The sequence below is a fragment of the Amblyomma mixtum genome, chromosome 2 (assembly GCF_055824585.1).
Source record: "Amblyomma mixtum isolate Tamu chromosome 2, ASM5582458v1, whole genome shotgun sequence".
Taxonomy (NCBI): Eukaryota; Metazoa; Arthropoda; class Arachnida; order Ixodida; family Ixodidae; genus Amblyomma; species Amblyomma mixtum.
Genome location: NC_143013.1, coordinates 58,819,751 through 58,835,900, shown reverse-complemented (window position 1 = coordinate 58,835,900; position 16,150 = coordinate 58,819,751). Strand labels below are relative to the sequence as shown.

The 16,150-nt window shown below is 45.7% G+C and overlaps 1 protein-coding gene across 1 annotated transcript; it reads left to right on the top strand.

Annotated features, from left to right (window-relative positions):
- The first annotated feature begins 7,053 nt into the window (after nucleotides 1–7,053).
- LOC149359435 (procathepsin L-like) lies at nucleotides 7,054–13,879 on the top strand. The gene is made up of 5 exons (XM_089571659.1): nucleotides 7,054–7,167; nucleotides 7,927–8,118; nucleotides 9,019–9,184; nucleotides 12,184–12,289; nucleotides 13,695–13,879. Exons 1-5 carry the CDS (start codon nucleotides 7,087–7,089, stop codon nucleotides 13,792–13,794), a joined length of 645 nt encoding a protein of 214 aa, XP_089427785.1. The 5' UTR covers nucleotides 7,054–7,086; the 3' UTR covers nucleotides 13,795–13,879.
- The last annotated feature ends 2,271 nt before the right edge of the window (nucleotides 13,880–16,150 follow it).

Sequence of the window (16,150 nt, the reverse complement as noted above, 5' to 3'; positions counted from 1 at the left end):
TCTTTAATGGCTCTTGCTCGCGGTGTCCGTTCGTGCTCGCGGCGTCCGTCCCGCGAGGTACGTCCATGCTCATGGTGTCCGTCCTTGCGCTGGAATCGTGCCAACTGTGGCCTCTCCTCCACGCAGTTGTGCAACCTCCTGCGTAATTTCTTTTCCTCTAATTCATTTTCTTCACTACGGGCCCTCTTTGTGTTCCTTCTTTCACTCCCACTTCCTCCCTTCCTCTGCAAACGAATGACGGTTGTCCACCGAGAGATGCGAGACAGTTACTGCGTAATTTCCTTTGCTCAATTAAAATTTTCATTTTCTTCACTACGGCTCCTCTTCGTCTTTCTTCTTTCACTGCCACTGCCTCCTTTCTTGTACGGAGCGGTTCAGGTGTCCACCGTGACGGTTGCTACGTCAGAGGTTAATTAATTTAAAGGCAAGGAATATGTCTAAAAACCCAATAACATAGATAATTTCTCCCCGCAGCGGGCGACGTGGGCGCCGCCATATTGACAACGCTATTTTTTCTTGCGTTCGCTACAGTACGCACGCTAAATTCCAAAAATAGCGCACGTGACGCGTAAAACATCGGTTTGAAATAGCGTTTGGTGCATGCGCAGTACGAATGAAGCTTTTTATAGCGCTCGCTATGCCTCTGCGTATGCTTACGTACGCTATACTAAAACTCTCGAATCTCGCGTTGTGCTTTGCACATCGTCGCCTTCTTCACCTTCCATCTGCGGTGCGAAATGATGCCAGAGTTTTTTTTTTTCGCACGAAAAATGGCCACAATAAGGACGAGAAAGACAGGACAGGGCACAACTTTCAACTATTGTATTCATAAAAAAAAACAGACGACTTATATACCGAAAAAGAGAAGGCATATAACCTTTCTTTTTGTTAATAAAATAGTCGCAAGTTACACCCCAGCCTGTCTTCCTTGTCCTAATTGTGCCGCCATTGTGTGTGCAATACGATCTTTGAGAATGGATCAACTAGCCCCAAGACGCATATTACTGGCGAAGGGATCAGATAAGCTGAATCTCGATCAGAGTATAACCTGAGTGTAATATCGCCGCCAGATGTGCCGACGACCCAGCAAAGCTATTAGCCAATCAGGCTAAACTCATGGTTTCGAATCCTTAAGACTTTTTCTCTGCTGTAGGTGCCGTGGTAGACTGGTGACGACCCTCTCGAGCATGGTGACGTCATTGGAGAATTTTTAGCCATGGTCGGCGACTGACGCAGGCTTTTGTGCTAATGGGATATGTAACGCTCTCGAATTCAAAAACCTAAGGTTTACCATTTGTGCAAGCTGAAATGTTTAGCCTTTCCCCAGTAGCGCAAAGGGGGCTGCAAAGTGTGGCGTCCAGTGCGTCGGATGTGGATAAAGCTGACAAGCCCCTATGGGCTTAATGTGGATTCTGCAACGGGACTCCTATGGGTCTAAAAGTGGGCTGCCCACAAATATCTCTACCTGTCCTATTTGGGATCGATGCAGGTACTGCATGTTGGGCTGATCCTATTTAACCTGTATTACGCAAATGGGCAGCTCGCAGCTTCCCCTGTGGTCTTACTTTGGTCAGACATGCGCAGCCACTGAAGATGTAAAATCGGTTAGCCCCTCCAATAATGCAATGGGAGCGATGCCGGTTCTTACGTAAATTTTTCCCACACGTGGCCGATATGTGTAATTTTGGGGCAGCAGATAGAGGAGAAAGAGTTAAAAGATTATAACTGGCAAAGATAAGAGGTCAGAGTGGAAGAAGAGGCGCGCGTCGACATAACCGCGTCCACCGAAACGGGGGCGCTGGCTGAAACAACAATATCCCAAGATCTCCCCACACCTTTTAAAATTTAAATCTCCCCACTCGTTTTCAAATTTAAAACATGACTCACTAAGACTGAGACCGGACAGACAGACAGACTGCAGCTGAGTCACCACCGCTGTCACGTGCAGACACAAGAGAATTTGACTGACTTGAGAAGGATGAAAAGGAAAACTGCTTGGGCCTGCCGAGTGGCTGCAGCTGAGCCACCACCGCTGTCACGTGCAGACAGAGGAGAATTGAAAAAAATGGCTGAGGCTTAGCTAAGGTTAAGCCCAGTCAGATGCGAAGCATATTGATGGCTAGGCTTGGTAATACATGGCTTTCCTTGGTTGAATACTTCTTCATTGGACATCTGGGGTGCGATATATACACCTGACACAACCAAGTCCAAGGCTGAAATCTCCACACACATAGCTTCTCCTCGTTCCATCGGTAGTGGAGGAGTCACAACTTTAGCTTGTAGAGGCTGTCTCGCGTAGATTGCTCAGCTTTATACCGCTGCTGTAGCCTCACGTGGTCAGCTGCAGCGCCTCTGATGTGGAGCCTCCACCGCCGCGGCCAACCGCGCGAGCTGGCAGCCCATCTCTCCTCTGCTGTGACGTCATGTTGTCACGTGGTCAGCCGCCGCGCCTCTGATGTGGAGCCTTCACCGCCGCGGCCAACCGCGCGAGCCGGCAGCCCATCTCTCTTATGCTGTGACGTCATGTTGTCACGTGGTGTCACGTGGTCACGCTAAAGGTCAATGGTAGCTCCACCGCAGCGCTCGACGGGCTGTAGTGAAGGTCTAGTAATATGCTTCGCATAATATATGATAGCAAGAGAAGAAGAAAAGACGCGAAACGTGTAACCGCGTCCGCCTATGCGGAGGCACTGGTTGCAACAGATACCCCACCACCACCTAAAATATAGTGGTTATTGTTGTTGCGACTGAAAGAAGGATGAAAAGGAAATTGCACGGGCCTGCCTGCTGGCTCAAACCGGGCCACCACCGCTGCCACGTGCAGATAGAGGAGAGCTATAAGATCAGAGGAAAGAGAAAAAGAAGTGAAAAGACGCGCGTCGCAGCAACAACCGCGTCCGCCGAAGCGGACGCTGGCTCAAAAATAAAATGGCTGTGGCTTAGCTTCGTTAAGCCCGGTAATTGCGAAAGCAATATCCGTAGCTACGCCATGGCTCAGCTGGTAGTGTAGTTGTGGTTAGACTTGTGGTGATGCATCGGTTATACAGTGATTCAATCTGGATACGGCATGGTGTTTTAATTAAAGGTGTTACCTGGTTATTCTATGCACTAGTAGCGAGGCGAGAAGAGCTGTGGCTGCACTGATGTAGTTGGTTGCTGGTGGGGTTAATGCAGAGTGCGCAACTGCTGTTCCGGCACCGGCTGCAACGGCTTCTTCCACAGAGGCTGTACGTTGTCGCCGAGCTGCATACTGGGCACGCCGCTTAGAAAGTCTTTGTTCACGCTCTTCTTCGGATTCTGTAGCTCGCTGTTGCTTCCTCTTTGCATTCTGCCGAACGGCTTTCGCGGTAGGCGGCATTGCAACGTCTGGCCGCCGGCGCGCTGCGCGCCCGGTTTTGCGGCAGTTGGCATGACGTCAGAGCGCTAAGCGCGCCGCGCGTGGCAGGAGCGGGAGTTCGGCCGCGCTTGGTAGCTGCGGCCTCGCTACGCGACGGCGCGAGTTGGGCCCCTGGTTTTGGGGCAGATGGCATGACGTCACAGCAGGGGGTCATGCTAAAGGTCATTGGTAGCTACCGGCCTCGCTACGCGACCGGCTGAAAGTGCAACTATTATTGCTTTCGCAATAAAAACAGATAAGTGGCCAAAGCCGTGCTCGCTCCTAAAAAAAAATAGAAAGAAATATTTTGACTCGCTGGTAGTACAGCGCAACATGCTAAGGTGGCACAGCTGTGGCTGAGTATGTTCGCGTAATTTTTCACAATTCACGGGAGGGCAAAACTTATACCCACACTAATTTTTGCAGTCATATAAAGATGCCAAATATTTTTATACAACACATTTATAAGAACAAGTTGTAAGCATGCAGAATACAAATTTGCAAAATGAAAGGACGCATGTATGATCGCATAAAGGCCCATCTCAGCGTGCAGCTCCGCTATTGCTAATTCGGGACGGGCTTTGCATCCGCTGCCCCATATCGGCTTGCCACTCCTGAATACAGCGGTTCTCGCTTCGGCGAGCACGGATTCGGCCGCTTATCTGTTTTTTCAACAGCGTCCGCTCCGAGGCTCCCAGTTGTTGCTGCGACGCGCGTCTTTTCTCTCCTTTTTCTCTCTCCTCTGATCTTTTAACTCTCTTCTATCTGCACGTGGCAGCGGTGGTGGCGTGGCTCGAGCCAGTAGGCAAGCCCGTGCCTTCTCTCAGTCACAACAACAACAAAACCAACTTAATACAGCCCGTGATTATGTTTCATCGGCCATGAAATCCACGACAAGACCGATGTAGCCAAATGTGGGCACACGCCTTTTGCAGCTCCGGCCCGGGCCATGCGGTACCTACAACGGTTTTCTGTGAACAGCCCTTATTGGGCTTGAGGAGGTTTTTCCTGGAGAGAGATGGATTTGTTAAGGCAGAAGCCTGTTAATGCCTCGTACTGTCGTGACGTGTTAGCAAATGTGCCCGCGTTTCGTATGCATGCTTTATGTGGGCATATGCCAATCAATAGCCAATCGATACTTAATCGGGTGCAATCGAAAGAGATTGTAGCATGATATAAAGGGAGTTCACGATTATATCATTGTGCCTAATGACTTAATGACTATTTGGTAATTAGTAGTAGTTAAGAAGTGGCATGTGGGACCGTGCACTGCGCTTTGTTAGGGTATACCCTAGCAGACACTAATTAATATGTGTACTATTTAGGGTACGTTTACTAACCCTAACCATACATTAACTAGTATCAGGAAATGTGCAAGTCATGCTTAACTATCATTAACCATCATTAATACTTGGACGTTTCTAGACGTTTATACACATTGTGTCGAACATTCTAGACAGTTCCATCACTTGACAGGACATGATGGATGGCATTAGAGCAATAGTGAAGGCCAATTAGCCTAAATACCCTTTCTAGTCAGACCATATAAATAAATAAAACTGAGCAGAAAATTGGTCGAGTTGGGGAATCGAACCAGAGCCTCCGGAATGCGAGACGAGCACGGTAACCACTCCGCCATGCTAGCTCGATGGTTTGGAATGAACAAAGGCGTGTCTAGCTAATACGGCGTCTTCGTTCGCTACCATCTTCCTCCCTTCCTTTACGGCGAGGTTCAGGTGTCCACCGAGATATGCGAGAGAGATACATTTCCTTTCCTCGAAAACCATTTTACTGTCGAGCAAGGCGTAGAACCGAATGGGCGATGGCGTTCTGTGGACTCCCTGGCAGCGTTGCAAGACGCTATCGCGTTCCACTCTTTGAGGCGAAGCTTAACATCTTAACCACACATCAGTGACACAAGCAGCAGCACTGCGCCTACCACGCGTTCGCCTCACCGCACCTTAGGTCAACAAAGTGCCCCCTGATTTTTTTGCACCTGCCTTCAAATAGCCGAAAAGGTAAATATGTGGGCAGCAGGTGGGCACGCTCATTTTCGAGCCCAGCCACGGTCGATGCGGTATCCAAAGCAGTTTAGTGTGGGCAGCCGCATTTGGTATTTAGAAAATTTTTCTCACATAGAGCCGACGTTTATGTTGCATCCGCCCTGAAGTTCTCTACAAGAGACCGATGAGGCAGGATAATGGTCGGAGTTAGCCCTAGCGATACCGATATATGACCCTGTGTAGAATCAACAGGGTGCTTGTCCGAAGTATTACCCATTGGACTGACGTAGTTATTAAAGGGGCTGTGCCACCCGTACTTGCACAAGTGGGACCAACAGGGCCCCAGATTGTGTATTAGCTGGGGTGTTTGCTTTGATGCATATGCTTGCGCAACTGAAATTTTTAATACTCATGTGCAGTTCAGGCTGAAATGAAAACACAAAAACAAGAATGTAGCTGACCTTGACTTTGTTTGTCCATAAATAAAGTATACACGTACGCGTGCACTAGGAACACCGGGTTACTTGTGAAACTAGTCAAAGCAAATTCGTGGCCCATCTTCAACAATACAAATGTTACACTCTGCACACTTTGCACCCGAGAACCAAAGGATAAACAGTTATGTGTCGAAGACGGTCTTCTCTTTTTTTTGCATGATTTTAAAGGCTTAAATTCTCGAATTGCTTAAACATTGGGCGAAAAGCAGAGCACATACACCTGGCTAAGTCTTTGCTGCTCGTAAAAACACCGCGTGAGTTTGTGAAATCGACGTCGGATAAATTCATTCACCCTACGTGGTTTGTTGTCATGAAACCGAACTACCTGCCCTCTCTCTAAAGAATATATGTACAATGTTGGGGAAAAAAAATTGCAGCACTGGTCTCTTCGCGTAGTTGGAAGGGACAGGTTTCTTGGAAACTCTATGGGCAGGTTGATAAAGATAGCAGGACAAAAATAAACAAGCTTTTTTTATTATGAAGATATCGGCTACTACTTCCGTAGAGTGTAACCGAAAGTTGTTTGTGCTGTTTAAAAAGGTGCTTCTACCTCACGGCTTAAGCCATAACATATTGTTATAGCAGTAAAGATAAATAACAATGCCACATCGTGCCCGTTAGTTTACACCAGCAGCGCTGTCGTGATTAGCCTTCCCAATTTCACCGTTTTATTCATGCATCAATGCACAATAAAGCGCGAGGAAGCAAGACAAAGAGGCCATCGAAATTGAAAATTGAAAGCTAGTTTTTGAGGAAAGGAAGTGACGCAGTAAGTGTCTCACATGTCTCGATGAACACCCGAACTGATTGCCTTATAAGCCTTCGCTTGGGCTACACCTTTTGCTTGGAATAAAGCGATTGAGGTTTAAAGTTTAACTTTTATCCTTTCGTCGCAGCGTCCGGAGGAATTCGTTCAGAGGATGAATGGCTACCGCGCAAATGGAAGAGGAAGTGGTGGGGCCAGGTACCTGCTTTTTTTTGGACATTCGGTTATTTTACTCCTGAAATATCTAATATGTTTATTTATTAAAATTTTCTAACAATTCATACATATTTTCTAATTTCAAACATTGTACTATTTCACTTAGTTTTTTTTCCCCGCTTTTTTTTCCTTGGCATTCACCACCGTACCTTGGCCATTTTCATACGGTGAAGAAGAAGAAGAAGGTACCTGCCTCCAGCGAATGTGATTGACACCGGCCTTCCCGTCATGGTTGACTGGCGTGCAATGGGGGCCGTGACTCCCGTGCAAAACCAAGGTCATTGCGGCTCCTGCTGGGCCTTCAGCGCGGTAATGTTTCACTATTCCCAGTACTACACTGCCCCTTTGAGATTCTTGCAAGGTTGCTTGTGTTCTGCACTGCAGCTTTCGAATACTTACCAATATGTTTTAGGAGACTGTCAAAAAAGAAGCCAGCAGCGCTGACTGCTGGCTTCTTTTATGAGGATGGTATTATTATGTTATTTAGATTATTATACCAAAAAAGCCATTCGGCTTCCCAATGCCCAATGGAAAGAAGAATAACTTCGTTTCTGCTTGAGAAGCAACTCATATTGGTAGCCATTGTTAGACGAATGCCAGCGTAAGCAAGTAGGCCAGACATCGACATATTTATTCTGCACCCATCATAATGGCAGGGCTCTACTGAATGGATGCTGGCCTTACCATGGGTGTACCCAAACTGACATGATATCGATGCACTATAGGGCTTTCTACAGGTGAAGTGTGCGTCAAGTTGCTGTGGGGATAACTTTAGGTGTAGGCAAACTGAAACTGCATTGCACAGATTTATACATTAACAGCGAAGTCCATTTGCAGCATTTATTAACGCGACAGGCACGACGAAGGATCAGTTGTTAAAGTCTAAATAAAATCGTTTTTCTCAGCGCACTGGAAGTTGTCCTTTTTGAACATTGTTGGGATGGCATTCTGTGGACTGTTTTTATAATAGAATTCACCAGGGAGGTTTCGTGCACACTAGCTATGTGCGGCCAACTGTTCTAACCTTTTAAATATCTGAATTGCAATTTTGTCTTTTTCGCGAAGCAGGCCGGATCTCTGGAAGGCCAGCATTTTCGCAAGACTGGATACCTCGTCTCACTTAGTGCACAAAACCTGGTCGACTGCTCACGCTTCTTTGGCAACCGCGGCTGCGATGGAGGCAAAATGACCAATTCTTTTAGGCACATTGCCGCTAACGGAGGCATTGACAGCGATGAAAGCTACCCATACGTGGGCATGGTAAGTTCCGGCCACGGTTCTAATCACCTCACGGGTAATAAAAATACACAGTGCAACAAGACGAGATTGCTTAAGGGATGAGGAGATGTAAGGGCAGTTTACTAAGCAAAGACCGGCTGTATGCTAAACTAACTTCACCAAAGAGATCACAATATGAACAAGGGAGGGGAAAACCTCAGGTTGCTAGAGCCAACGTTTCGACCAACGTTTCGACCAAAGAGAGCCAACGACGGTCTTTCATAGGTTATATAAATTGCATGGAGGTATTCGGGGCATCTATGAGACACTTTTACTTTACGGTTTTGCATTACAGGGTTTTAGAGAAAGTCGGTGTCCGCATTTGCTTTCACTTATGTGACCACCCAATATCAGCATTTAGCGCACTAAATGACATTTATGTGGTCGATAACAAGCGAGCTTCCAACGAAAAAATTGCCCTTCCAAAACTAGCAGGGCAGTAAATGACATTTATGTGCTTGAAAACAAGTCAGCTTTCAACGAAAGAATTATCCTTTCGAAACTAGCTATGTTGATTTCGATCAGCACACTTAAATTTACTGAGTGGTTGCTGTTTTCACGCAACAACGTAGCATGGCAGACCGTCGGTTGGAGTGAAGTGGATGACTTCGAAATAATTGCGACTGCCTAAGATTCCTTCAGGTGCATGCAAACCTCCACACACAGGTGCTTTTTCATTTCTCCACCCCCTAAATTGCTCAACTGTGACCGGGATTAAAACCCCGAAATCTTGCTCAGCAACCGAACACTGCGTCCGCTGAATGACCACTGTCCGCTGAATTACCACGCAAGCCGCCATTGCTTTCCTGCGCTTCCTGCTCTGAACAGCAAAACTGCTCCGAAAGTGGTGGCTTATTCAAAGCGAACATTTTTTTCGCGCAGGAACAAACCTGCTTTTTCAGAAGAGAGTATGTTGCGGCGACTTGCACAGGGCACAGCGTCATTCCAAGTGGTTCCGAAGACTACCTGAAGATGGCGGTGGCTATTGTTGGTCCCATTTCTGCTGCTATCGATGCGAACCACTCTAGCTTCCAGTTTTACCGTAGAGGTAAAGATTTTTCTTCTCATCGGTTTAAAATACTGTGTGCAGTTACGTTTCCATAAAGTGTACCGATACAAAATGACAAACGCGAACAAATATGATGTCTTCAAGGGTGTAGGAGATGCTTTCTAACAAGTTTCAGTCACAGGTGTGTAATTGTACTCTATTCAATATGCTTCTGAATGCCTTATGAAAATCCGTTCAGCATTTCCACCTGTATTCAGGGGCATTAAAATGGACTAGCCTCAAATTCTGAGGCCTCATCGAAGCAGCCTGTGAAAAACCAAAGCTTTCCGGCGACATCGACGTAATCAGAAATGCATTAGTTCAGCTTACCCGTTCTAGCATGACCTCAGTGTACACTTAAGGGCTACCGCCGACCGAGGCCGAATCTTTTTGTACAAAACCACTTGTGATTAATTTTTTATGCGGATAACTCGTGTTTTAGGCTCATTTTCATGATGCCTAGTCCCTTAGATCTCTTTCAAAGGAAGAAAAAGGACCATAAAAAACTTTGCCTCTGTATGCCTCTATCTGTAAAATACGCAACATTATGCTGTCTTCATTCCAGGCTGATATACACATATTTAGAAACGTTCGCGGCGAGTACAAATGCTTCGTGTCATATTGAGAACAAAGTCAGCTTTTCCATAACACTCTTCCTTAACTAGACCATAAGTACAGAAAAAAAAACTAGAGAAGGCAAACTGGTCAGTTGAAAATGCATCTAGGGTTCCTCCCGGTAGTTCGCTCTCCACAGATTTAGAACCCGACTCCCCCCCCCCGCCCCCGTCCCACCCCCAAAACGAAAAATATTATGGTCTTCGCACACATTCTAACCTTACAAAGAATACAAAGCAAGTATGTAAACAGCCGAAATATTTATGGAAATCTACAGGTGTTATGCAGATGATAAAATAGGGGTTTACCGTCCCGAAATAACATATAGGTCGTGAGGGACGCAGCAGTGGAGAAGTTTTGGATAAATTTCCACCCCATCGGTATCTATAGCCTGCGCTGACACCGCACAACGCAGAGCCGTTTTGTAATTACCTCCCATCGAATTAGGGCGACAGCGGCTAGGATTCGGTACATTTTGTTTTGCATCAGCAGCCGAACACCAAAACTGATGACCCGCCTTTGTGGGTTTAACTGTTCAATCAACTCTGAGGGAAACTTTAAGTCGCTAACTGCACTCGTATTACTCTGACAGGCTACAAAAATGTGATAGAAACGAAATATTTCTCGCACTTGTTTTTTCTTCAGCTACTCTCCGCTTGTCCTTTCTGGCGTTGATTGTACCAGCCGCTTGTACTCGCTGCGTGCCCTGTGTCGTTCTCTCCTGTCCTCCTGTCTCTCTACTCACGCTGAGGTTGCCCGCTGCAGGCTCGTTAAAGAGAATTGCAGTCTTCAGCTGGAAAGTGCACCAGAAGGCGATCGCATCGCAATTTTTTACGTTCCCACAACACAATTGCAGCTGATTCTACACGCAACAGTCATTAGAGAAAAAAAAAAAACATGTACATGTATATTGCACTTCATAATTTAATGTCAGTCAGGGAGCTTATCCCTTAAGCTTAAGATAGCTGCATAAAGTGCAACCTCATTGAAAAAGTTGTTTCTGCTCTCCCAGCAGCTTAAATTACTGTATATTGTGGGGCAGGTTCTGAACGCAACAAATAAAAGCTCGAGATTTACTGGTTTACCTACTGAGATAGGGCGTTCAAAGTCAAGCTTAATGATTACTTATAACTAGGCATGCATTAGTGCTGGAGATCCGCCTCTGCATATAATTTATGCGACCATGGGGACACAAAGTGACATAATCATTGTTACTGTAAGGCACCTTATTAAATATTATCGATTATTGAATTTTTACTTCCTCCAGTAAGCAGGCATGTTTATGAAGGAAACTAAGAGGCCGTCGTATTTCTAGGCAATTCTGTTTTGTACAATTCTCCAGCACGCCTCTGTTACGAGATATTCTTGCCCAAATTTTCAGCTCGAACCTCGTAATTGCACATACAAGCCAGTGACAATTGGTGCGAAACTGCTCCTTTCCCTGCTAACGGCGTACAGCAACCGGTGAAGCAGATTACTTTATCTCTTTCAGCGGTGCCAACCCCGACACAACAGCTTTGTCACAATAGGGAAGGGCTTCGCGTCGGCCGCCACCGCCGTGCATTCGTAATTACGCTATATGAGTGGGAACTTTGAGGGCGAATATCTCGGAAAGCGCGTGCTCTGGAACAATCCTCCTGAATGGAGTAGTCTAGAGATACGACAGAGTCTATGTTTGCGATATGAAGACTCACTCCAGCCGTGATGGCTGAAAAGGTGAATAATTTATTTGAGTCAATGAGACGCCTGGCAGTGGACATTATGAACTTACTTTTTGTCCCTCTTGCCGAATAGCTTACGCGTATAGGTGAATTTCACACACCCCTTAGTGTGTAACTTGCAGACATCGTAGAAGGCTAATTTTTATCGCCCTGTAGCTTCAGTACATTCTGCAGCGCTGAAGCATTTCCGCAGGGTAGTGGGTACAAAAACAAAGTTACGAGCCAAAAGGTAAAATCACACGAAAAAAAGGCAGGGCGTACAAATCAGCAATACGTCAAGAATGGCGATATGCAAATGTAAGCAAGAATAGGAAGAACAAGAAATTCAGTCTACAATCAGTGCTGTACGAGAGCAGTGCAATCAAAATCATCGATAAGCCTTGATGACACATCAGGATGAACATTTGACAATTTTTACCGGAACTGATACTACTAAGAAATACTACGCAGAAAAACAAGCACTTCATGGTGTTTATTTTTCAGGTAATTTCAGGTATATTAAGAGTGTGGTTCCTGCTGTTTGAAACCAAGCGATGTGATTTGAGATGTTCTTGCTTATCAATGCCTACCGAGTATAATTAGTGCGGAAGTTTGAGCTTTTGTTTCTGGCGTCTGATCTGTAGCTGTTCTGCAATTTACAGTTGCTTTGCGCTTAAATCGCAGGTGTGCACTACGAACCTATGTGCAGTAGCCAGGATGTGGACCACGCTGTGCTAGTCGTGGGCTACGGTGTCCAGGATGGCAGGAGATACTGGCTCGTCAAAAACAGGTAAAGCCCCTCTGAAGCTCACCTTAAAGTTAAAGAAGTAATATGGGGGGAAAATACATGTAATTTCGCCTCCTGCTGCTTCTAAAGCTGCCTAAGTATTATAAGTACTTGTAGCTGGACCCGTTGTTGCATATTCAAGAAAGAGATCGGAGATCAAAAAGTACGAACCCGTAAGAAGTGTGGGAACAGCATGAGCGCTCGTCCACTATTCTTACTACGTCCGGGTTAGTATTTTTCGGACTTCGGTGTGTTTCGAGCCTAGAATATATTTACCTAATCCTTTGTCCTTTATACACAATGTAAATTGCAGCGATTGCAGCGACGCATTTATGTTATGGAGTGGCCACACCATGGGTAGTTTGAACCAACTTTTCCGGCTAGAAGGGGTGGAACGCAGCCCTGACCAGCTCGGACGATACGAGTCAAAAGCAACTCATCGAAAGAGCCCGGACAGCAGCCTACGCCAATGGGGTTCCTTACTGGGAGCCCCAACCGCCGCTACAGCCTTCTAAACTATTTTATTAAAATATTTTCACCACCATGAGTAAGAAGCGAAAACGAGGTTGTCAACTGATTTAACTGGCCGGTTGACGACCTTAAGTGTCGTGAGCAAGATGAAGGTTAGTATAGTCAGTATAGCTCAATGGTACTTTTCTGCGCTGCCATTATGAAAAGCCTGATAGCACGACCAGGTTATGTGGTCTCAACAAGTGAAACGAACTTGTAATGAACAAGGGACGAACTCCTAATAATGGCGTTTTTGGGGCGGCCACCGCCTATCTGGACTGGCCGCATTGACGCCGAGCTTCGGACGAATTCCGGACGAATTCCGAAGTGTTTGCAGACGCCGGCCAATAGCAGCGCTTAAAACTAAGTCATCGATAGCCTTGAACAAGGAAGAAGAGCGCCATAGCCTATGCCGTTCGCCGTCAGCAGAGCGTTAAATTGTGGTTAAAGCGAAAATATACTCTAGTGTGAGCACAAAATACCACTTTTGTCAGATTGATACACATCTCAGTTTTAGCCAACCACGTTTTCTCTCGAAGGCAAAATGCGTCAGACAAGCGCCCCGCTGTAACCCGCGGCGCAGCGGGCACCCCAACATAAGTAAAGCTTTTCGCCATGCAAACTATTACACTCCTGTAGTATTTACCGTAATGCAGTCAAAATAAACTATTCTGTATTTTTAAAAGACGAGCTAGCACCGCTGTGCCTCAGATCGCCAGAATTAACGGTGATTGCCTTTCGTTAATTATTCTCATTATGGTCGGCCTAAACTAGAATTACTTTGTTGCAGTCGCTTCGAAACGCAATGTGAACCAATTTAATTATTCTATTGACTTTGACAACCTTTATGAACAGTCATGGAGTTGTTGCACAAAACGTTCCTATCTTTTCCTTCCAGCTGGGGTCAAGACTGGGGTCTGAACGGCTACTTCCTCCTTTCTCGCGACTTGAACAACCACTGCGGCATCGCCACAGACGCAAGCTTCCCCCTCGTCTGAGCTAAATCTACTGCTACAGATACAACGCATGAAGTCATGAGTATTGTATGTTAATAATGAATCGACAAATAGGAGAAATAAAGCCCCATCGGCAATAGTTTTCATTTCCTGTGATATGAATGTAGCTACGCGTAAGAATATTATACAGAATTATCCAACGAAAACCTCAGGAAGCTTCTTTTAAGGCGAAAGCCTTTAATGCCTGATCGTTGTCGAGAGAAGATTGTCAGCACAAGGTTGTCAGCAGAGGTGTGACACTTTTTTCTAGTCAGACCAGAAAAAAAAATGTTTGTGCACGATGGGATGCTAAGCACCATGCTTCCGTTCCGCAGCCGAGCGTGCTAATGGCTATGCTACTTCCTGCCAACGCATATGTAGTTCTTGTCTAGGACGCTGGAGAGTGTTTGTAGAAAGGCGGCGAATCTGACAGATGTCTCCCAAACGCCCTCCAGTGTCTCCGGCATTTAAGATTCAAAAACAATTGGGTACTTAATGAACATCTTAACCACACATCAGTCACACAAGCAGCAGTACCACGCTAAAGGCATTCGCCTCACCGCACTTTAGGTCAACAAAGTGCCCCCCTGAATTTTTTTTTAAAGTCTAGGTTGGTTTCAGAGCATCAGAGAAAAATTTCAAAGTCTGCAATGATTTATTTGAGCTTCCCTTCATGGGGACACACAGTCAACTATGGCGCATGATGAAACCAGGGTGCTGCTAACTGCTGCGGAACAATTGCGGATCTAACCGCTGCAAACTTCTTTTCTTAGACGCTCAGCTCTTCACCTGCTTTGCTGTGAATGATGTAAATATTCGTGCAGACATTTTCTACTTTTCATATCCACATTCAATAAAAGAGCGGTGCGTCTTTCATATAGGAGAGCCCAAGCAGCACTGGTTATCTACCCAGCATTGGAAATGTATTGGTCCTACAGAGGACCACGGTAAACCTATCCATTTACAATATTAAGACGGAAGCCTTTAATGGCTCATTCTCCCGCCCGTCCGACGGCGTTACATCTAGCGGAGCTGACGGAATCAAACGGATGAAGGGTCCCCTCTTTCTGTTTCTTCTTTCACTCCCACTTCCTCTCTTCCTCTAAAAACGGATGACGGGTGTCCACCGGGATATGTGAGACAGTTACTGCGTCATTTCCTTTCCTCAAATACAATTTTCATTGTCTTCATAACAGCTCCTCTTTCTCTTTCTTCTTCCACTCCCACTTCCTTCCTTCCTGTACAAACGGATGACGGGTGTGCACCGAAATATGTGAGACAGATACTGCGCATGTTCTTTCCTAAAGTACAATTTTCATTTTCTTCATTACGGCTCCTCTTTCCCTGCCTTTATTCACTCCCACTTCTTCCCTCCCTGTACGTTGGGGCTTGGGTGTCCACCGACATGACAGAGAATTACTGCGCCATTTCCTTTTCTCAAAAAGCGTTGCGTTCAAAGGTGTTTCCAACCGGCAAGGCATCGCGCCGAACGGGTTGTGATGTTCCGTGGACTCCCTGGCAGCGCTATAACACGTTGTAGCGCTTCACTCCTAAAGGCGAAGCTTAAGCGTCATTAATTGAAGTTAATTAGTGTTTCGTCATTATCAGTAATTAGCAATTTATTAGTAATTTGTCATTACTTAGTAATTCGTCATTATGTGTGACGTCATCAGTGCCACAGAGGCAGTCAAAGTGGCGTGTGAAACGCTTTCACCTGTACACAGTTTAGACAGTCAAATTGCCCTCTGAATTTTTTTGGGCTAATTACTTGTGCTGCTTGGCCAATGTTTGAGCAATAGAAATGCCATCCAGTGAACTGTTCCCTTTTTTGGCGCAAAGTGTTCTTTCAGTAAACAAAACTTGCAACATTACAGACATTAAAACCCACTGTCCTTCCTGTGTCTAGGAGATGCTGCAGTTTGTTCGAGTAATATAAGCATTTAATGACGCAGCCATTATCATGGAGGATAGCGTAATAGTTGCTCGAAATATCGCCGCTTGGTACATAAATTTTCCAAACTGCAGGAATCGAAGCCATTGCGAACGCTCTAACTCAAAATCCACACGCATGAAAATGAAGTTTCTCTAACACAACGAGAGTTGGTGCTCACAGGCGACATTTTGTTTCGATTCTGATTACCTTTAGGTGTTTGTAAGAAGTATTCAAGAATTTAGAACTATAGCTAATGCGACGAATATAAGTATTTAGAACGATACCTCTACTCTGTGCAAAACTAGATTTTCAGTCTGGTCACATATGACTTTAAAGTGAGGATCGAACTCAGCGATTTCATATCAGCAGCCTTAAGTCAGATGCCGAAGCGCACTTTATTGCCTTTGCGATGGCGTCTCGAAATTA

Excerpts from the sequence above, each read along its gene's own strand:
- LOC149359435 (XM_089571659.1), top strand. The coding sequence starts at position 7,087 with ATGGTTGACTGGCGTGCAATGGGGGCCGTGACTCCCGTGCAAAACCAA. Across the intron at positions 8,119-9,018 it reads GCTACCCATACGTGGGCATG|GAACAAACCTGCTTTTTCAG; the intron begins GTAAGTTCCGGC and ends TTTTTCGCGCAG. Across the intron at positions 12,290-13,694 it reads TACTGGCTCGTCAAAAACAG|CTGGGGTCAAGACTGGGGTC; the intron begins GTAAAGCCCCTC and ends TTTTCCTTCCAG.